At 44.8% G+C, this 22,007-nt stretch overlaps 2 protein-coding genes and 1 long non-coding RNA gene across 4 annotated transcripts; all 3 read right to left on the bottom strand.

Annotated features, from left to right (window-relative positions):
* Positions 1 to 2,158: 2,158 nt before the first annotated feature.
* On the bottom strand, positions 2,159 to 11,803 carry LOC311329556 (interferon alpha/beta receptor 1b-like; the record flags this gene model as incomplete). The annotated part of the gene is made up of 7 exons (XM_084461431.1): positions 2,159 to 2,533; positions 4,146 to 4,303; positions 6,085 to 6,238; positions 7,645 to 7,805; positions 8,106 to 8,293; positions 8,408 to 8,528; positions 11,746 to 11,803. The coding sequence occupies 7 exons, from the start codon at positions 11,801 to 11,803 to the stop codon at positions 2,159 to 2,161; spliced, it is 1,215 nt and encodes a 404-aa protein (XP_084317557.1).
* Positions 11,804 to 13,222: 1,419 nt separating this feature from the next.
* Positions 13,223 to 15,685, bottom strand: LOC311321110. Of its 2 annotated transcripts, XR_014630865.1 has the most exons (4): positions 15,476 to 15,685; positions 15,015 to 15,104; positions 13,602 to 13,800; positions 13,223 to 13,367 (listed from the first exon to the last, which is right to left on the bottom strand). It is a non-coding gene; the product is annotated as an uncharacterized lncRNA (long non-coding RNA). The 2 variants fall into 2 exon arrangements; XR_014630866.1 differs by having other exon boundaries at positions 13,223 to 13,800; positions 15,476 to 15,680.
* A 135-nt stretch (positions 15,686 to 15,820) lies between these two features.
* Positions 15,821 to 21,412, bottom strand: atp6ap2 (ATPase H+ transporting accessory protein 2). The gene is made up of 9 exons (XM_084449587.1): positions 21,328 to 21,412; positions 20,209 to 20,339; positions 19,878 to 20,006; positions 19,145 to 19,240; positions 18,589 to 18,726; positions 18,161 to 18,214; positions 17,551 to 17,700; positions 17,280 to 17,399; positions 15,821 to 17,101 (listed from the first exon to the last, which is right to left on the bottom strand). The coding sequence occupies exons 1-9, from the start codon at positions 21,398 to 21,400 to the stop codon at positions 16,907 to 16,909; spliced, it is 1,086 nt and encodes a 361-aa protein (XP_084305713.1). The 5' UTR covers positions 21,401 to 21,412; the 3' UTR covers positions 15,821 to 16,906.
* Positions 21,413 to 22,007: the final 595 nt, after the last annotated feature.

Below are 22,007 nucleotides of genomic sequence, written 5' to 3'. Positions count from 1 at the left end.
TTTGGGTGGATAATACAGTCAGACGAGACATTTTGGATACACTGTTTATGTCACACCTATCCACAACTAAAGTGCTTTGTTGATCATGTCCTCTTGTTTAATTTTGTAAGGCGTTATAGTGGTATTCATCTGAGAACAAACATTCTGAACAGATATTCCAAATGAGTTTTCATCTCAACAGAGACAGATCGTCAAAGAAATTACATGTACAAAGAGATTCAGTTCTTATTCTGTAAGACTCAGGTATCCAGACAGCAACCGTTGAACAGAAGCACCATTCATAACAAAAGTAAAACGATGAGGAGGGTATCAGAAGGAAAATATAAAACAATGATAAAATTATATGGAGAAAAGTATTGGGCCATCTACACATTACAACTACAGGAGATCTTATGACATCCCATTCTAAATTCATAGGCATTAATATGGATTTGGTCCCTCTTTTGCAGCTATAACAGCTTCCACTCTTCTGGGAAGGCTTTCTACAATATTTTGGAGTGTGTCTGTGGGAATTTTTGCCCATTCATCCAGAAGAGCATTTGTGAGGTCAGACATCGATGCTAGATGAGAGGGCCTTACATCACCAAGCGCAATGCCATGCATTGGATGGAGTGGTGTAAAGCACGCCGCCACTGGACTCTGGAACAGTGGAAACGTGTTCTGTGGAGTGACCAATCACGCTTCTCCATCTGGCAGTCTGATGGACGAGTCTGGGTTTGGCGAATGCCAGGAGAATGTTACCTGCCTGACTGCATTGTGCCAACTGTTTGGTGGAGGAGGGATAATGGTCGGAGGTTGTTTTTCTGGGGTTGGCCTAGGCCCCTTAGTTCCAGTGAAGGGAAATGTTAATTCTTTAGCTTACCAAGACATTTTCAACAATTCTATGCTTCCAACTTTGTGGGAACAGTTTGAGGGAGGCCCTTTTCTGTTCCAGCATGACTGCGCACCAGTGCTCAAAGCAAGGTCCATAAAGGCATGGTTGGGTGAGGTAGGTGTGGAAGAACTTGACTGGCCCGCACAGAGCCCTGACCCCAACCCCACCTTTGGGAGGGGGACCAACTCCATATTAATGCCTATGAATTTAGAATGGGATGTCATAAAAACTCCTGTGGGTGTAATGTGTAGGTGTCCCAATACTTTTGTCCATATAGTGTACTCCTCTTTCAAGATTCTATAAGAATCATAAGGGTCAACTTACTTAAGGAGCAGTAGGCATCACAGTGGGTCCTCAAATCAGACCAGTGGTTTGAGTTCTGAAGCCGTGTCTGGAGGCCTGCTGAGTGACTTATCAATAATTGCCTACTGTTCTGCCCTCATGAAAGTAAACCCTTTTCATTTAATTTTCTGAAACTATAAATTAAGGTCATATTGTAAATTCAGTATCCTGTTGCGCTGTGGATTCTTTCATATAGGCTAATTTGTTGTATGAATAGAAAGGCTATATAACACATACAGTATACACATAAGGCAAATGGCCTTTATAAAATACCATCTGCCTCACTAACCCAGAATTCTCTTTAGAGAGAAGGCATGCTCTTGGCAGTGACCAGCACTACCTAAGAAATGGGCTTGATCCCTAACAATACTACATCATGTTTCCAGCATAGACAAAGTGGATTACAGGCCCTTTTCGATAGTCGAAGCCGATGGTTATCCAAAGGTAGGCCTAGGCCAGCGTTCTACCAATAGCATTATATGCAAATCATGGCAGGCTGCCTAGACAGAGGCACAAACACACAAGCTGTTGCTCCATCAGACAGAGGGTGTGTAGAGGTGTGACCCATCTCAACTCGTATGCGTTGTTGTCCAAGGCACACTGCTTTGCCCACAAGTGTCCTCTGACTCTCAACCGCAGTTCTAACCAGCTAAGCTAACGAAAAGCTAGCTATTTATACTACGAAGTGAATTTATCCAACTCAGCTGGGTTACAGAGGTATACAAGAGGTATACAGAGTATCAGACTGCTACTTAAGGTGATGTGAGGCTAGGAATGGCACCTAATAATGGACGGGTCTTTTTTCAGGGGTGGGTCTTTCCCCATGAAACGAGCACAGAGTGAGAACACAGGGGACATGACAACATTCAGTTCAGCACTCCTCCTCCCTCCCTTGTCCCTCTCAAATCTAAAATCAGTTCATCCTTCTCTTCTATCCTGCCCTCAGACGCACATGTCCATAACTGTCTCGTCCATCACACGTTTATCCGCCAGGTCCCCGCCCATCTTCTCCATCTTCACCTTCTCAGAGAGGAGCGGAGTCTGCAAAGAGTCTTGTCCAGCCCTGATTGGCTGGCTGCTGCTGACGCGTTGCTGGACGGACCCACCCTGGGTGAAGTAGCCCTCAGAGTCTCCACCATCCTGCTCCGGTCCTAAGGGGGGCGCTGTGAGGCCGGGCACCAGGGGAGGAGAGGCGTGGATCTCCAGGAGAACCGTGTCCGAGCACATGCTCAGCCTATCACAGATCAGCTCCGCCTCCGACTCCAGGGGGAGGAGGCGGGGCATGTCCGAACTGGAGGAAGAGGAGTCGCAGAGGTACTGGGGGTTGTGGGAGGAAGAAGAGGGACAGAGAGAGAGAAAGAGAACAGCAGTGTCAAAGTCGTTTGCTAGGAAACTGCTTCATCTCTGTGCTAAAATAGGTACTTGGCATAGGACAGCAACTATGGAGGATAAAACTGTTATTCATCCAGTATTAATTTTGTGGCGATTTAACGACAGTATGATGAAAAATACTTGTCAATGACTTTTATGATTAAGACTAGGGTTGCAAATTGTTGGCACATCCCTGAATCGATCATTGGTAATGAAAATCAATCGATTAATTGTAATTAAAATACCCAAATTTCCAAACAATACCAAAAGTGTTTTTTTTCCTAATCAACGCTTTATTGCGGACGACCTGGGTTATTTTCTCTGCCTGCTGCGCGTCAAAGCTCCTCCTCGCAAACACTGAGCCGATGGTGGGTTTGCTGCAGGTGAGACGAGGAGGAGAGCCAACTTATCTGAGTGGACGTTCTTCAAGTGAAGAACTCCCCTGCATTTCTCCTGAGATGGCTGCTTTAATACGTTGTTGGATAGTAGACCCAGTAAATTTCATGTGCTCAAACAAACCCTTAACGATCAATGAATCGATTTCCGCTTAATTGTTTGCATCCCTAATTAAGACAAAAACGTGATTTAATCCTGATTAAAATAATTAATTTATATTTCATTTAAGTTGACGAAAACATGAGACAACTAGAAATGGTGCTCAGAGAGCACAGACCTCCACCCCTGAATGCATTTCATGGGTCTTTCTTGACCCAAATGAATGGGTTCTAAATTGGCCCATGCTACACCCCTCCACGAGTTTCATGAAAATCAGTCTGGTAGTTGTAGCGTAAACCTGGTCTAAAGAATGAATGGAGGTGAATGGCCGGCCGTGTTTGGGTGGCTCGTGGACCCGCCCCGTGATTTGAATCCGCTCCAAAATTCCTCCACCGAGTTTCATGAAAATAGGTCTGGTAGTTTTTGTGTCATCCTGCTAACAAACAAACCAACCAAGAAACAGCTCATGGACCTGCCCTGTGATTTGGATCTGCTCCAAAATGTAATGGGTTCTAAGGTGGCCCATGTTACACCCCTCCACCAAGTTATGTGAAAATCAATCAAACCCACCATCGGCTCAGTGTTTGCGAGGAGGTTTGACGCGCAGCAGGCAGAAAAAATAACCCAGTCCGCCCATAATAAAGCGTTGATTAAGAAAAAACACACATTTGGTATTGTTTGGAAATGTTGGTATTTTAATTACAATTAATCAATTCATTGATAGTGAACATTACAATTGATTCAGGAATGTGCCTACAATTTGCAACCCTAGTTCAAAGTAAAACATTTTAGTTGTTTCTGCCCAGCAACACATTCAGCGGTTAGGCTGCTACTACATAGTATCTGCGAAGCAAGATAATGTTATGAACCAGTTGGCTTATTTTACATTGTGCATCCAAGACATGGGTAACTAAATGTGACAATTGATGTAAAATAGATTTTAGACTAAATCTACAATAGCTGCCAAAATTAACACTGGTGTTAACATTAGATGCAACTATTGTGCGTTTTTGAGTGTGTGTGTGAGTGTGTGTGTGTGTGTGTGTGTGTGTGTGTGGCTTACCTTGTGGATATGAGCAGGGAGCTGAATGGAGGGGTAGAAGGTAGCTTTTAGGATCCTGTAGCACCTGAAGGTGGTGTAGGAGGACAGCAGCACCAACAGGAAACACACCACCAGAGAGGACAGGAAATACAGAAGGATCTGCCAGTGTGGGGTCTGACCTGGGAATACACGACAGGCCTTAGTCACGACAGGCCTCAGCAGTTTGATGTGAATACTGACTTGGCCAACATCTGGAGGTGAACGGGAGCCGTCTGTCTCACTTTCTGACCAATTGAACTTGTAGATGGGCAACGGTCACGCTTGAGTCAATCAGAGCACTGCTCTCAACTCAGTTGAAGTAGTTAAATCTATCAAAAATATTAACTAAGCTTACAAATATCCTAAAATGTCATTCAGTTTTTGCAATGTACACTTGTGATCAGCATTTCCTTCGGTAGAAAGGTCTGGATTTAAGGGGAAAATAGGAGGCTTTTAAATTACTTTTACACTACCATTATAAAGTATTATACAACGGTTAGTTCTGGTTCTTGATTCTGATTGGCTGGAAGCCGTGTTAAAATATTTTGTTACACACCTGGGACCGCATATCATTCCATTTTCAGTATTAAATCCAATGCATTGTGGGCATATCATTGTGTTTTTTCAAAACACCTGAACATTCCATCCAATGCATTTAGGATGGAATGTTCAGATGTTAACTCGTGCCAGGTGTGCAGAAAATTATTTTCCGTTGGTCATAAATGTGAATCGTCCCTGCAGTCTTACTGGAGCCCGAATTTTAATGATAGAAGAAGCTGGGGCGATATACTTTCAGGCTCTGTGCGAAAATACACCTTGGACACCACACCTGAACCAGCGAAGAGGGGTGCTAGTATGACTGAGCATTACTTCGTCAATTGTACCATTACAGGCAATGTTCAAATTAATGTAAATAATTATAATCACAACAATGTATAAAGCCTGCATTAGCCTGTGGCCTGTCTACTGTAGCCTGTTGCTTGTATTCTAGCCTGTAAATAATTATATAATCACAACAATGTAGCCTGCCTAACTGCTTGACGCAAACGCCTCTGTTGCTTGGCAACCCTTTTGTTAGAGGAACTATTTTGCTCGGCGGAATTGAGGGAATGATGCTTTGTTTTGAAAAGCGCACACCTGATTAATCACTTAATCCAATCATATAGGACAGGAAATAAAGATGCCAAGTGACTTTCAGGAAGTAGTGGAACTGGTGCACAGAGCCTATTGTCTTTTTCTTTTTCTGGCTTCCTCCATGATGTTTCGCTTCGGTTTTCTCCGCCATGCTATCATTGCATGTTCTATTAATAATACATCCATGCATGATATCCATAGACGCAGGAATAGTTAGCTACTACTGTGTTGTTTAAGCACAACGTTGCGCATGCGCACTTCGACTGAATGCTGCGTCCCAGGGGTGCGAGTTTTAAAAGGTAATAAATGTCAATGTATTATCTTTCTGAGTAGACTGTTTGGACGATTCAGCTTACTTTTAGTAAATCTAATTGGGGAATTAGCACCAGACATGTTTTTAAAGGTTCAAATATCGCGATGTATTGCTTTAATATTTTATATTTCTGTGTGTTTATTTGACACTAATAGCTGTAGTAACCGTTGTATAAAAGCTATAAACCACTCCAGGCCGTGCGTTATAGTGATTTTATAACAGCTAGGGGGGTTTTTAGGCACTCCGCTTCGCATCGTACCTAACAACGCCCCCTAGCTGTTATAAAATCACTATAACACACTGCCGAGTGGTTTATTGCTTAAATTCACCTTGTTGGCTTATCGTTGGGTTGATGTGTTTTCTGTTTTACCTCAGCCACAGAAAAAGAATGGCTCCCTATCTAGTGTTCAGTGGTGTGTGTGTGTGTGTGTGTGTGTGTGTGTGTGTGTGTGTGTACTGCATGGATAGCCGTACCTTCAGTCTGTAGGCACTGTGTTGGGGTGTAGTGGCTGGTCTTGGTGTAGTAGGCATAGCGTGACTGCACCCTGACGCAGTACCAGGTCCAGGCCGCCAGCTCCGGTAGGACCACCCGGGTGGCCACAGAGTCCAGCACCCTGGGACTCAACCCCTACAAACACATAACATGGTTGGGATGGGGAGGACAGGGGAGTGTTGGCTGGTCATCTTTGAAATTATGTTCTGTTATTTTGGATCTGTAATTGTTCGAATCGTCAAAACTGCCAATAAAAAGTTCAAAGATGTTCTGGTTTAGGCAGAGTGGAATCAGATAGGGAAATCTGTGCTCAGTAAAGTTCTGTACTACACAATGAGTATACTATAGTATTGGGTGGCCTTGGTTTTTGTTTTTTTTAGGTGGGTAGAGGAACATTAACGCAAACTTTTGGATCAGCCAGCCAAAAATACAGTCGCTCAATCAGGCTCAGTCAGTCAGTCAGGGCAGCACCTCTGACTCGCATGTTGTAACCAACTCGCACTTGTGAAGTGGGCCGTCTCCTTGACAACCCTTGCTGACAGACAGCAGCGCATAAACTACCTAGCTCAAAGGGAAGCTCCGCTTCGGCTCAAACATTGGCTACTGGGTGCATGTGTAGCTCCACGTTGTGTTTCTAAACTGTATTTTTAGATAACTTTACATATTGATCACACTTAAACACGTTTTACTTGTCTGATCAGACAACTGCATGAGGCATTTGCCCAAACAGTTTACTGGTCCAGGGGAAGCAATAGCCAGCCTGACTGCTCTCAACATCATTCTACTTTCTGTTCCTCTTCCAATATTGTTGGATGTCCATCTGGAAAATGTAGGCTTTAGGCTTTAGGATCCGCCAGTTGTCAGCGAATGATGATTGATCAAATAGGCAGGAGATGAGCAGGAGCTGTCAGCACTTCTTATTGGGACGTTATCTAGCTCTATATGAGTCTACTTATTGATCACTAACATTGATTTATTTTAAACAGCTATGTAGCCTATAGTCTATTGAGGAGAAGTTACAGGCACATTTTGCTTTTTCAAGCACTGGTTAAACAGTAGCCAACTTTTAGTTGACTACAGAAAGCAGCATTCACAGAGCGCATCTCCTAGGCTCTTGTTGAAAATAAAAATGTGTGCACGACATTATCATGGTTTTGAAAGTGCATTTAGGCAGAAATATTTAGAAAGTTTAAGATTTCTAATTTAAGACTTGAATATATATAGACTTATTTTTGCATTATTATTTTTTGTATGAAATGTATGTTGTGGTGGCAAGGATTTTGTCGTGGCGCCACACCACGGCAAAACTTTACCCATGGAGACACTGCTGTGTCATGTTTTTGTGGTTCTGTGTTTTTTTCTATGGGCACAGGGTTGGTGCACCTGGGTGTAGCCGGGGACCACTGAAAACCTGAGCCGTGCAGAGTATCTGAGCGCTTGAGTATTTTGGAGATACTCAAGATGCAGACTCACTCTAAAATCATAGAAGCTAAGGATGACACTGAGCCCCATTCCCAATATGACACAGGTCCAGCCCTCACCTGTGGGTCAGCTGAGCGAACCCAATAGTGGATGCGGTAGGAGAGGGAGGGCATGTGTTTCCTCATGGACTCCCCTGTGTTGGTCAGTGGGTCTGAGATGGCCACCTCCAGGAGGTTGCTGACAGGAGATATCTCCACCCTGGATGGTGGGCCCAGGTTAGCTGAGGAGGGGGAAAACAAATGTTAATCCAACCCAATCCAATCCAACTTTATTTATAGAGCACGTTTAAAACAACGAGTTGACCAAAGTGCTTTCCATTTCAATCAAGACAAAAAATACAGTAGACAACACAATAGGACAAGAGCTACTCTGATACTTAGTATTAAAACGTTAACATGGATAATATACACACTTATGACTATGTTTCAATATCTTGGACTGTCATAACCTGGCAAATAATGTCTGAAGAACTATTTAAACATAACCCCAACCCGATATGGTTGCAACATTTCTCAATCACCGTCTTTATCTGGGCAGAAGTCTTTGAGGACCCAGTCGGAGTGGAGTCCATCTACGGTGGCTTGGACCCGGAGTGTGTACATGCCCAGGTAGTTCAGCTGACAGCCTGTGAGGTCACAGTGCCTGTCTGGGCTCCTCACACACACCTGGCTCCAGTCCTTCTTCCTCTTCCTGTTCAGTTTATACTTCCTGTTGGGAGGAAAAGTAATGGACATGGATAAGAGACTATAAAAATAGTTTTACAGCTACAGTATTGTATGCTAGGCATTTAAGAGAAAGGAATGTGTGTGTGTGTGATCTTACGCCAGGTACTCTGTGGTGAAGGTGACAGCGTGGTCCCCTGCTATCCTGTGGTTCCAATCCCAGGTCAATATGTACTGGGTGTTGAGGGCGAACAGAGTGAAATTATCTGGTTCTGCCAGCTCTGGTAACAGAAGATAAGAAACAGACGAGTTAAATTATACAGAACAGAACTTCAATGTTATTCAATAGTAATCGGTAATCGAACCAAGACAATGCTTTTACATCACTTTGTAGTTCAACTTTGTTTTCGAACAGAGGCCGCTAGAGGCCACTAGGACAGGTGTGGCCAGAACAGGATACTAATCAGTATCAGAACAGGATAGTAATCAGTATCAGAACAGGATAGTAATCAGTATTAGAACAGGATACTAATCAGTATCAGAATCTGTTTTATTTGCCAAGTACTATACATTTTCACATAGGAGGAATTTGACTTGGTGGATGGTGCACAGAGGAAGTTAAGCATAACAATTTAAAATATATATTCCAATATAAATAAATAATGTATAAGTATATATATAATAAGTCCATCCATCCATCGTCATCCGCTTATCCGGGGTCGGGTCGCGGAGGCAGCAGTTCCAGCAGGGGGCCCCAGACATCCCTTTCCCTGGCAGCATCAACCAGCTCTGCCTGGGGAATCTTTAGCCGCTCACAGGCCAGTGTGGAGATGTAGTCCCGCCACCTGGTCCTGGGTCTACCCCGCGGCCTCCTCCCAGCCAGACACGCCTGGAACACCTCCCTAGGGAGGCGCCCAGGAGGCATCCTCACTAGATGCCCGAACCACCTCAACTGGCTTCTTTCGACGCCAAGGAGCAGCGGCTCTACTCCGAGTCTCTCCCGGATGACTGAACTTCTCACCCGATCTCTCAGGGAGACCCCAGCCACCCTCCGGAGAAAACTAATTTCGGGCGCTTGTATCCGTGATCTCGTTCTTTCGGTCATGACCCATCCTTCATGACCATAGGTGAAGGTGGGGATGAAGATAGACCGGTAGATCGAGAGCTTTGCCTTTTGGCTCAGCTCTCTTTCCGTCACAACAGTGCGGTAAAGCGACTGCAGATCTGCACCAGCTGCCCCGATTCTCCGGCCAAACTCCCTCTCCATGGTTCCCTCATAATAAGTACATAAATATAATATAGTATATGTATATACTATGTAATAAATAATATTACAATAGAAGATTTAAGGCTATTATATTGCTGTACTGTATATAGTGGTTATACTGTACATAAATTCCAGAGTATATGTGAGGGGGTATGTACATGAATTAAAAGGCTTATGTGTAAAAATGGAAAATGTACAGATATCTGTAGTCCAGTATTGCACCCCGAGGAAAGTGAACATTCAGTGCAGGCAGCATTAGTGCAGAGTTAGTCACTGGTTTGTGAGCCCCACGGCCTCGGGGAAGAAACTGTTCAGGTGGCGTGAGGATTTGAACTTGATAGACCCAAATCTTGATATACCCAAATCTTCTGCCAGACGGATTTTTGCTCCCTGCTCGCTTCTTGATCCTGGAGTCATACAGGCCCTGGATAGTGGACAGGTTGCATTTGATGACCCTCTAGTCTCTACTGACCGAATGATGCTCTGCAGTTTGCTCTGCTACTCCTTCTGAGGTCCACAGCAATCTCTCCAGTTGTGTAGGCGTTGAGCTCCAGATTGTTACAGGTGCACCAGGAAGCCAGGAGACCAACCTCCCATTGGTTGATCAGACTTGGTTGATCCCATTGGTTGATCACACTTGTCCCCATTGGAGATTAGGCCAATGAGGATGGTGTCGTCCACTAATTTCAGGAGCTTGACAGATGTGTCCCTGGAGGTGCAGACAGTTGTTTGTGTCGAGTGAGAGCATGGGGCCCAAGGTGTCCTTACCAAGCCGAACATGCTTCCTGTCAGTCAGGAAATCGGTGAGGCCAATGTTGATCATGTTGTCCAGTCCACAGACTTGTTAACTCTATAGGCGAACTGCAAGGGGTCGAGGAGGGGATCAGTGATGGCTCAAAGGTCTTCATTATATCACAGAGGTTAACTGTCTGTGCTTTATGGGAACCGGGATGATGGTGGTCTTGAAACACACAGGAACAGGACATAGGGCCAGTGATGATTGGGAGATGTCTGTGAACACTTTAGGCAGTTGGTCTGCACAGGGTGTAAGCATGGTGGGCAAGACAGTCTGGTTCAGTTGCTTCCCAGATGTTCTTCTCCAGCCACGACTGCTAAGCACCATAGACACTGGTGAAATTGGCCCAGTCACTGAAGCTGGCTGCTACTTTTTTTTATACTACAGTAGCCTACTTGTGTTAGTGTAGTATTTTGTAGTGTATCATGGTGTAGCATTTTAATGTTAACATTACTTGAACTTAACTTGAACACACACACACACACACACACACACACACACACACACACACACACACAGCCTAGCTGACTTAAGAACCAAAACATTGACCAACTAATTATGCAATATACGCTAATGCAACTGTCCAAATACATATGCATACAAGGAAATCCCGTTTGGAATTATCCGGTCCACCTTAAAAAAAGGTTCAAATCGGGATTGAATCAAGATTAAAAGAAAACTACCCAAAATGTCACGGGTTCTATACTACACAGTGGTAGTAGACCCCCTCTCGGTCTGACCTGTGGAGTTTCACGAGATTCTGATGTGGCATTTCAAAATAAAAGCCTTCTAAAGTCTCAGAAACTGCTTAAATCAGGATTAAAAGAAAACTACCCAAGATGCCACGGGTTCTATGCTACACAGTGGTAGGAGACCCCCTCTGGGTCTGACCTGTGGAGTTTCACGAGATTCTGATGTGCCTTTTCTAAATAAAAACCTTTTAAAGTATCAAAAACTGCTTAAATCAGGATTAAAAGAAAACTACCCAAGATGCCACGAGTTCTATGCTACACAGTGGCAGACCCCCTCTGGGTCTGACCCCTGGAGTTTCACGAGATTCTCAATTCAAAAACTGCTTACGGTCACTGTGTAGTATAGAACCCGTGACATTTTGGTTAGTTTTCTTTTCATCTTGATTCAATCCCGATTTGAACCTTTTTTTAAGGTGGACCGGATAATTCCAAACGGGTTCTGCGAAACGGGTTCTAACTTCAGCGTCGTCAATTTGGTCCACTCTGGTAGTTCATAGTTTTAGCGAACGTTACACATAGTTTAACATGTAACATGATTGCATGCTAGTGGCGTTCGCTATCGTTGGTCATAGCTAGCTAGCTAGGTAACAGTCTCCCCTGACAGTATGTCCCGCATTTCATCACATGCAGGCCTTTCGCCTCTTTACTTTACTTGCTGGCCTGGCTAGCTACAGTTAGCTTACCATTGTTGGCATTGCATGTTTGGAGAAAGAAGATGCCAAGCGCGAAGCCCACGTTCATGATGCCAATTCAGCCAGCCTGCAAAATAACCATCGGATTTTGTCTTCTTGAGCTAGCAATGCCTATAATATCTGCAGAAGTAAAGATCAAATTTCGGCAGTCTTCTCGGCCGCGGCTCTACATGGAGCACGTAGGGCTGGGCATGGGCTGGACTGTCGGTCAGCTGAGGCTACGCTCAGACTGCACTGATTGATGCTCCGTTACGTACAACCGAATAATTTCCTCCACCTCAATTACAAAAATACAGCCTGATATGATGATGATGATTATCCTAAGACAAAATAGATATTGTTGGGACCTCTTTTTTTCAGATTTATGTGATTCAAATGTGACTTTTTCTTAGCCTGTGTGCAATTTGGCCCAGCGTCCACCAGAGGGAGCTGTGCCTCCACTGTCCACTATGTGGCCTCCACCATGATGCTGACCTGATGGGAGGCTTGCACCTCCTTGAGCTGCTCTGCATGTCCAAGAAGAGGGAGGAGTGAAGGGGCTCCAAAAGGTACTGGGAAAGCCACACCGAAACCAGAGGAGAGGGGAGTTGTCAGAGATGGTTTAATATGGAAATAGGTAACTATCAAATCGGTTACACTGTCTTGTGGGATTGTTTGTCTTTTGAATTTAAACCTTTATTTCGACAGGGAAGACAGTTGAGAGCAAGCTTTATTTTTCAATCCCGCCCTGCTTACATTAAAAAACACATACAGAATAGGGACATGATATAACAGGACAACATAAAATCACAAAAGAGGTCACAAGATCCAAGAATAAAAAACAAAACTATGAAAAACATGTACTGTCAACATGGAGCACACCTTCTACTTCAGCCTAGGACCAGAGCCTTGCTGTCTTCTATGCCGCAATGAAATATTACATTTTGAGAGCATAGTGTTAATATGACTAATCCTGTGACTAGAGCACATGTGTACTTTAGCTAAACGAGAGGTACAGAAACAAGCAAAGCGGGGACAGGGAGAGACTAGGAGTCATTGAAAGTGCACCAGGTACAGGGGCCCATCTCCATACGTCCTCCTAACTGCAATATGCTGGTTCTGTCCAGGGGTGGATAGAACCAGCAAAGAGGGGGAGTCCAGTGGGGCCCGCTAGCTTCATTAAGCACGTTCTGATTCCAAAGTTCTTCCCGGGTCCCTGTTGGACTGAATAACCAATGTTACTCACCCGAGTGGGCCTGGGCCACAGTACTGTTAGAGTGGGCTCTGCTTTTCATCCTGCTAGAGCGGCATTTTAGTTGATACATTACATGGTCTGGTCAAAATACAATACCAATAGGGAGGTTTATTCTACACCCATATCATGCCAATTCCACAGTTGATCATAAGAGCTTCATGAACCAGAGTGATCAGAATTCATGCATGTATCCTACACAAATAACATGGGAGAGATCCGGAAGTTCATGTTTTACAGGAGTTTTATTGGTGTAACATCTATCTGCAGCAGACATCAGACTTGCTCAGTCCCTGGGTTAAGGGGTTGGTGAGCAGGTCATCACACACTGCAGAGAAAGACCATCATTCTGCAGGCAAGACCATGGTTCACACTGGCCAGGCTGGAACAGGGCAATAGCAGAATAGACAAATGCATTCCATCAATCAATCATCTTTGTTTACGTTTAGTTTTGAGAAGTTCCGTCACAGACTATATGAAACTATATGCAACCTGTAAGATCATACAACAAATTTGGTCTCTAACTCTAAACATAGTTTGGTATAACTGGTAAAGCAAATGCTCTCACATTGACTGTACAGTACAGTACTGTGTGTGTGTGTGTGTGTGTACACACGCATGTCAGGAGGAATGCCAAGTGAATCCCAGCCCCGTGATCCAGTGTGACCTTTAACCTCAGGCTCCACACTTCTGTACGACAGCCATCTCTGAAGACGGCGCGCCGCCCGCCGCTCCGCTGACATCATCATCAGGCAATTGGGTCAACATGGCGGCTGGCGGGTCGTCACCTGATGCAAACCGCTTGTTCTTCTCCGCTGAGCACACAGGAAGTAAAGAGTGACAGTAAAGAGCGTCAGTATTGCTGACTTAAAAACACCCACCTCCCACAAACACCACTTAAGCCACCCAAAAATTAGCAATGCTAGGGTGGAGGTGGGTGGTATTTACACTGAGGAATACGTTTAAGCAGTTCAACTCGGTTACACCATTCTCCCTAAACTCACTCCACTCTACACAGCTGTTCGAGCTGAGCCCAACTGTTCTGGTCAAACCCATGTTTGTTTGGTTCTTTAAGGATTGTATAAGTTATTATCCGTTCTGAATGGGGTTAGACATAGAAGGGTCCCTGTTAAATTGTAGGGAATTTACCTGTTAGGGGTCATGTATGAACAGGATTTTACGGGAAATATGCACAGCCAATTTCCTGTGTCAAGTCCTAGTATAATTCAATGGAATCTGTCGGGAAGGGTGTGTTATGAACAGAATCTGTTACATTACCAGGTAGGTCAGTCTGGCGAAAGACAGAAAACACTAAGATTTGTATTTGGGTAGGCCTAGATTATAGTCTCTGTGCCAAATCGATTGAGAAAAACTGTAATAAATACTTAGCAAGAATAGCAGAATTGAGAATTGGACCAACTTTATCCTGCATACACCTCATCCACTGGTTACCAAAGAAGATAACCAGAGATAAAGAAAAGTCAAGTTGCACATAGATTTCTACAGTATGTAATTGTTAGGTCATCTTTAAGTCACACGGATCAGCCAAAGGGTAGCCTATTATTTAACAGTTATGTCATACTGGTCTAACCTGTGTGTGTGTGAGGGGGGGGGGCTTTCAAACCAGGCTTACACTGCAATGTGTTCTCTGGACAGGATTTGCACAAAGCCAGTCCAGCAACAGTCCCAACTGTTGCCCTTAGGCAAAATAGTTCTGGGCCATCTGGTATAACTCTTGTAGGATGCCATTGACTCCATGTTAAGTGTAGTTGTGGTCTTAGCTGTATCGTTGAGTAAGATGTTTAGTAAAAGAGGGATCTGTGTAAGACTGTTGGTTCTTGAAAACTGTATGTCAATGAACTCTCTAACACAGTTCATTCCTGTCCATTCCCCATACAGTCCAGATTTTGAAACCTGGTCTTAAGTAATTTCTGTACTGAAATTAAAAATAAATAAATAAATAAAATAAAGCTGGATGGACTGCCAGTTACGTGACGTCTCCTTTAAAAAGATAAAGGTTCCGTCTCACCTTTAGCACTACATGGTGTGAGGATGGGCTTCTCCGACTGTCCCCCCTCCGCTATGGAGGCCCGGATCTTCCGCACCACGTATATGCTAGCTGAAACAGAGGGAGGGCGCAAGAGAAAGACATACATGAAAATAGAGAGACAGTCAGACAGATACAGTAAGTTACAGACAGATGGCGAGAGAGAGACCAACAGTGAGAGACATGTAGACAGTCAGCATGAATTGTTTACGGCCTACTCCAAACATGTGACAGGCTATAGCTCCATAAGAAAACCGTATAGACTTCTCAAAAGTAGCCTAGTAGAACAGAGAAAGACAGACTATCCAATCCTATACGACTCTATTTTCAGTTCTCACTATATTCCCAGGACTTTCCTCTGTTTCCCTATTGAACTTCACAGACATTTGAACACAAAAGTATCATACAGCTCCTTTAATACATTCGTCACGCGCCTACTGTACCTTTGATCAGCAGTCAGACCATGGCGCGAAGATCTCTTCTGTTCTTTGATGTGAATCGTCCGCAGCTGCAGATGAACGTTGCTGCGACGCTCCGATTGTGCGTTTCTCTGTTACTTACCACGGGTGTGAATCATCCAGCTAGGATCATCCAGCAAAGATCGTCCAGCTAAGATCATCCAGTACGGCGGTCTCAACGATTGGCTAATTCAGCCCCATGGCCTTCTCCGATGACTCATCAGTTACACAAGCACCAATGCCAATGATTCTCAAAGCGTGCGACTGTGGGCTACACAAATATTAAGACCCACAAACGCACATGAGATACATTTTTAAGTGGTAATTTATTGCGCATTAAGATGTCATTTTACAGACATTTCCTCACCACGTGACTTATAGCCTAACTCTCAAAACCAAAACGTCCACATAATATTTTCCAGTTTAAGTCCTACATTATCACAATTTCAAAAATACATGCGGCGAGCATACATTTACAACTCAACCCGTCAGAAATTACACCTTCTGACAGACAGCAGTTTCCTTCAAGATATTTTTTAATCTTCAATATATACACATAGGTTTCACTTTCTTCACTTAAATTAAAGGTTTCATATTGTAAGACAAACACATCAACACACACACATACACACCATCTGTCCTTCAGAGCATCACAATAATCTTTTTTCTTTTTTACAATAAAAACTGCAATCACCGGGTAAGGGAATAAGGACTAGAGGGTGAGGACACGTCAAAAGGAATGATGTGAAGGGTGGAGTTGAAGATGTAAAGCATTGCATCAAAGAACGCTTTACGGTATTGCACTTCATAACTTGAGACAGCGGTATTTTCACACGCTGTTGTAGTTAGTAGAGCAAACTAAGGACAGAGTTACAGTAGCTAGAGGGGAGCATACAAGCTACCTCTAATAGCTGGTAAACTGCAGGGCTCACAAGGATAATTACATTGGTCAAGGTCTGCGAAGCCCAAACACAAAGACATTCACATAGCACACCTGCTACCCTGATACACCACCCCCAAAAACAATTCAACCCCCGCTCCTAATAAAGATCTGAAAGGACATGGATCGGTATAAGCTGTATGGTGCCAGATCCTTGTTGGTGATGACCTCTGTGGTCACTTTATTTCACTTGATTTGTGAACCGCGAACCTTGAACTTCGAGCCACATCATGAATGAGTTTGTGAAATGAGTCTGGTTCCATTATCCAATGAATCATCAAGTCATCCAATTATATCTTATGACAAGTGCCTATAGGGAGTAGAAACCAGAGATTGGTTTGGTTGAGCTACATTTCACACCTTCAACCCCCACACCTTAAATGTTCACACAAAACAAAAACACAGACTACTAGACTCAAGATGTCCACTACGGGGACGCCAACACAGCATTTGGAGTGTTGACGGATGGGCGGGGCTCAGTCCATCCGGATCTTCTGATTGGTCATCCTGTAGATGATGCTGTCGTAGCCGGGGTCCATGTTCCACAGGTTGTAGGAGATGGCGATGACAGCGAGCGCCAGGATGATCATGAGCCAGAGTATGATGTTGAAGATGACCGCATACTCAAAGTTGTACTTATAGGCCAGGTTGTAAGGGCTCCCTGGATTGCTCTGCAGGGAGGAGAGAACAAACAAACAAACAAACAATGAATTCATGAAAAATACATTTATTTAGTCAGAAGTTCTCTGTCAAGCACAAATGTTCGCAGTATGTTCTGTAAGTATAATAAGTATGTAAACGCAATAATAAGAGCAGGCTTGATGTTCCTGTAGAGAAGCTGTGACTCACAATCTGTTTAGACTGCAGGATAGAACGGGACTTCCTGGTCAAAGGTGTCTCAAAGTTCTTCACCGTGACGACCTCCACAACCGCACTGTTGCCATAGAGACCATACAGGTCCTCACCAAACTATCGCAAAAGAGTGAGAGATTGAGAGAGAAAGAGAGTTAAGAGTGAGAGAGATGTCAGGGACGACTAATATATTAAATGAAAATCAAGTCTTTTCAGATTGAGGAGGGATGCGTTTTACAGGAAGTGAAACAGGCCCTCGTGAGCCTACCTTCTGCAGGACGGCGGCGAGGATGGCGGTGGCGTCGCGGTACTGGGCGGAGTCCTGTCCATAGCGACGCCCCAGCTCCTCCAGGCCGGACAGCTCCAGAGAGTAGAGGTCAGGGGAGTGGTCCTTGGCCAGGTGGCGGTGTCTCTGCAGCTGGGGAGAAGAGCAGAGGAGCATGGGGTAACAACCGAAACATTCATGGAGGCTTTGTGGAGGATCTAAGTTTTGTGTCATTGTCTGACCAGGGAGGAGGGGTTCGTGCTTAAAACATGCTGCTGGTGGATCAATCAAGGCATTGATGCATTCATTAACACCGAACCCTGCAAGCAAACCCTCCATGATGAGAAAAACTGCTGACCCATGATGAGTATATATAATTTCACTCTTCCCTGTCTGACAAAAGTACTGACATAACTTATAACAGCATTCAGCTATTGAAATGTCATATCCACACCCCTAATACCCCCTCTGCAGACTGCAAACATGCAGTCTATTCTACAGAGAGATATATAATGACGCAGCGGCCTTCTATACACAGTTCTGTGTAGGTAATCTATTGATAAGATCTTATTCTGGAGCTGTATGTGTGTGTGTGGGGGGGGCAGTCTCTTACCAGAGCTGTGATGTCATGCAGCACCTGCACCTCTGACAGGAACAGAAGATCAGCCTATAGGAGAGGGGGGGCCAAAAGGTCAGAGTTCAACCACCAATGATAAACACAAGACCAGAAAATCAAAAATAACTACCGACCACGTTTCTTTGTTTCTCACTAAGAGTGTCGGAAAGCTTGGTAGACACAAGCCTGGTGAATGTATTCATATGAGGCGGCTGCGGCTCAGTGGTAGAGCGGGTCGTCCAATGATCGTAGGGTCGGCGGTTCAAATCCCTCCTCCTCCTGTCCACATGTCGAAGTGTCCTTGGGCAAGACACTGAACCCCAAATTGCTCCCAATGAGCGCCTTGCATGGCAGCTGCCATGCAGACCATTTATCATCCCTACAGCTGACAGTAGTGCGTGGGTTGTGAGTGCGTGGGTTCTGACCTCGGCGTTGCGGCTGAGGGAGCTGAGGGGCAGGGAGGTGAGGACGGAGCCCTCCTGGCCGAGGCGCGCGCGGATCTGCTGCAGGGTGACCGGTAGGTCCTCAAACACAGCGTTGGCCTTGCCCAGCATGTACAGCCTCTGCAGACACACACACACACACACACACATTATAACAAAAGCAGCATTAATGCATAGTCATGCGACACACGAGACCCACCATGTAGAACCCCAACAATGAATACTGTACCTCGTCTATCCCCACCGTGTATAGCCTGAGTATGGGCTGGTGCTACTGTACCTGGTCTATCTCCACCGTGTCCAGCCTGAGTATGGGCTGGTGCTACTGTACCTGGTCTATATCCACCGTGTCCAGCCTGAGTATGGGATGGTGCTACTGTACCTGGTCTATCCTCCCCACCGTGTCCAGTGTGAGTATGGGCTGGTGCTACTGTACCTGGTCTATCCCCACTGTGTCTAGTGTGAGTATGGGCTGGTGCTACTGTACCTGGTCTATCCCCACCGTGTCCAGTGTGAGTATGGGCTGGTGCTACTGTACCTCGTCACCGGGGGCCAGCTGCAGCACCACTGGAGTGTCCTCAGCGAAGAGGGAGTGGACAGTCTCAGCAACACTGTCCAGGGTGAAGAGCACAGGCTGGGGGGGGAGAGGGGAGGGCGTTATAAACTGATGGAAGGATGGAAGTTATGAACTTTTACTGTTCCAAGTCTTTTCCATCTAGTCTTTACTGTTGAGAGTCTTTACTGGCCAGAGTCTTTTCATTCTAGTCTTTACTGGTGAGAGTCTTTACTGTTCAAAGTCTTTACTCTGTGTTTCCCCGACCATTGCCCCCCCCCAACGGAACCCCCCGCCCTCCTGAAAGACCCAAAAAGCCCTCCTGAAAGACCCAAAAAGCCCCCCAAAAATAGCCTTTTAGATCACCAAGATGTTTAGCATACGTCAATGGAGTTTAACATAGCAAAAATTAGCATAGCTAATGTTCTGACTGGGAGTGAGAGATGACATGAAAATATTTTCTGTTGCTGTAGTTAGCTAATGTAACCACAGTTTAGTCTCCCTTCTGATGTTAGTAACTATGTAAGGCATACATTGTAGGCGAACATTAGCTATGTGTTGTGGACTAAAATGGGTTAGTTCCCATTTTCCCCCATTTAGGTTATGCATTTCCAGCAATGCTTTTTCCATTTCTTTGTTCAGAGTCTTTACTGTTCAGACTCTTTACTGTTCAGTCTTTACTGTCACACTGCTGTAGGAGACCAGTGTCCAGACTTACATTCTCCATGGGGTAGGAGGCCACAGCCTGGGGCAGGTTCAGGCTGTCCACCCCCCTCACTACCACCAACACATTCGCCCTGGGACGCTGGAACAAGGAACCAGCACGCAGGCCGGGCCAGGAGAGATCCTACACACACACACACACAAACAAACACAAACACACAAATTGCAGTATTTCAAATCGTCTGCAAGATCACATGTACTACAACATAAATGACTGCAAGATGGTGCCTTTGAGGGACAGTCTGTGTGCACTGAACTGACGTAGACCAAACAAATATGTCTATGGAACAATGTCCAAGTATGTAATATGAACCTGTCCTCCATACCTCCTGAACAGAGAAGCCCATGGTGAGTGCCACCAGGTCTGGGATCTTCTCTCCAGAGATGGGCCACTCTCCCTCCTGAAAGGACACGTATTCCGGCGCCTGGAGCACAGTCAGGCTGTCCCCACGGACGCCTGAGGAAAAAAACAACATTGGCACACCATGGATTGGCTATTATTGGCTAAGTGAAATACAAGAAAGAACTACCACCATGAACAGAATCATTATCCATGGTCCAAGAAGGCTGACGCTTGAGCAGTGTCATTAACATCACATCTCTGACCAGTTAAAAATATACTTAACCTTCAGTAGTGCATAGTTACTGTAACATATAGTTTGGTTTGGGAAGAAAGAGCTGACCATGGCGCCAGAGCAGAAGGCATATTCTAACACTATGGTGTCAGTATTTTCTCACCAGCTTGTTAATTTGGGATAGCTGGAACTAGCAGATAGCGCCATGCCAAGATTGAAGAGCAAGTTAGTGACCCTGGGCTAAAGACAGCATCCCGTGTCTTTGAAAGCAGAACCAGATTCGAGGCTGAGGAAGTAAGGAGATGACTGCTAGGTTCGTCACATGATAATGCCACCCTCCTATGAGTCTGTAGACTAACGTTAGCTAGCTACACCAAGCTGGCTAGCTATCGTGTTCGCATCAGTAATAGTCTACTTGATGTCTCTCTGAATATTGACATGCCTACTCCGTCCAGAATGTAAGATAACGTTAGAACCGAAGCCCATGACTTCAGCCAGCAGGCGAACGTTTGTAACTTATAGTGCTGAACTGGCGAATTAAGCTAGATAGCTAGCCATCACTAGCGACAATATAGCTTTTAATTCACGATAGCAACAAATGGCTGACTTAAACGGCATGTAACCTTTCAACAACGGCACCGGATACGTTCTCATTGAAGTCGCATGATTGTTTAATAGCTCTCTAGTTAGCTAAAGGCTAGCTACACGGACACCGCAAGCTAGCGCCAGGTCCTAGATGGACTAGGTAACGTAACGCCGATGCAGTGGGAGGATGACTCCAAAACGAGATTCTCCTCCACACATATCAGCTTAGGTGCTGCTACGATAGAAATAAACAATTCTATACACGAGTATCTAAAAAGGCCTCACCTGTCGTTATGGCCAAGAACACAAACGCTGCGACGAAGAGAGCCTCCATCCTTCTGCGATTTTCCAGCGACATCTTTCTCCTTGCGTATAGAGATCAGCTGACCTGCGATCATGACTGGATCACTGCAATGCATTATGGGACCAACTATATTTCCATAGAGGTGTTAAAACCAAAACGATCAGACCAAGATAGATTTTGTACCAGTGACAAAAGTCATGATTACACTGAATAATGTTAATAAACAGGGGCATTAGGATCACGCTGTTGTAAAAAAGGCTCAATTATACGTTTACCTATAATATTATACATGTCCACTGGGTGGCGGTATGTGACCATGAAAGAAGTATGAAAGTACTGCGAAAGGAGACGACCGGGAGAGCTTCGTCGTGACAAAAACACATGTAGGAGGATACTGGCTCATTCGGGGTTTTCCTGGGGTTAATCAGGCTATAAAATCTACAGTGCACGATCATGTGATGAGCCAAGGGCTTTTCAGTCCTGTTCTAGAATGTTTGAACCTTGATTTATGAGCTCGGTGAGAATTCTAGGGAAAAGCTCTTTCGCATTGCCCTCATCTGTTTCGATTCCATGAAGTGGACCAAGGTCACTAACACGATCAGTCAGTCATTCTCAAGTTGTAAAGAGTTTAGACCCCTTTGAATCTACTAAATAACTGAAA

This window comes from Borostomias antarcticus, assembly GCF_949987555.1.
Source record: "Borostomias antarcticus genome assembly, chromosome: 2".
Lineage (NCBI taxonomy): Eukaryota > Metazoa > Chordata > Actinopteri > Stomiiformes > Stomiidae > Borostomias > Borostomias antarcticus.
This window is presented reverse-complemented; position numbering and strand designations above follow the sequence as displayed.

Coding starts and splice junctions, on each gene's coding strand:
- atp6ap2 (XM_084449587.1), bottom strand. CDS start 21,400: ATGTCGCTGGAAAATCGCAGAAGGATGGAGGCTCTCTTCGTCGCAGCG. Junction 18,727..19,144: donor AGCTGGCCCCCGGTGACGAG/GTACAGTAGCAC, acceptor GTGTGTCTGCAG/AGGCTGTACATGCTGGGCAA. Junction 18,215..18,588: donor CCCTCAGCCGCAACGCCGAG/GTCAGAACCCAC, acceptor CCTCTCCTATAG/GCTGATCTTCTGTTCCTGTC.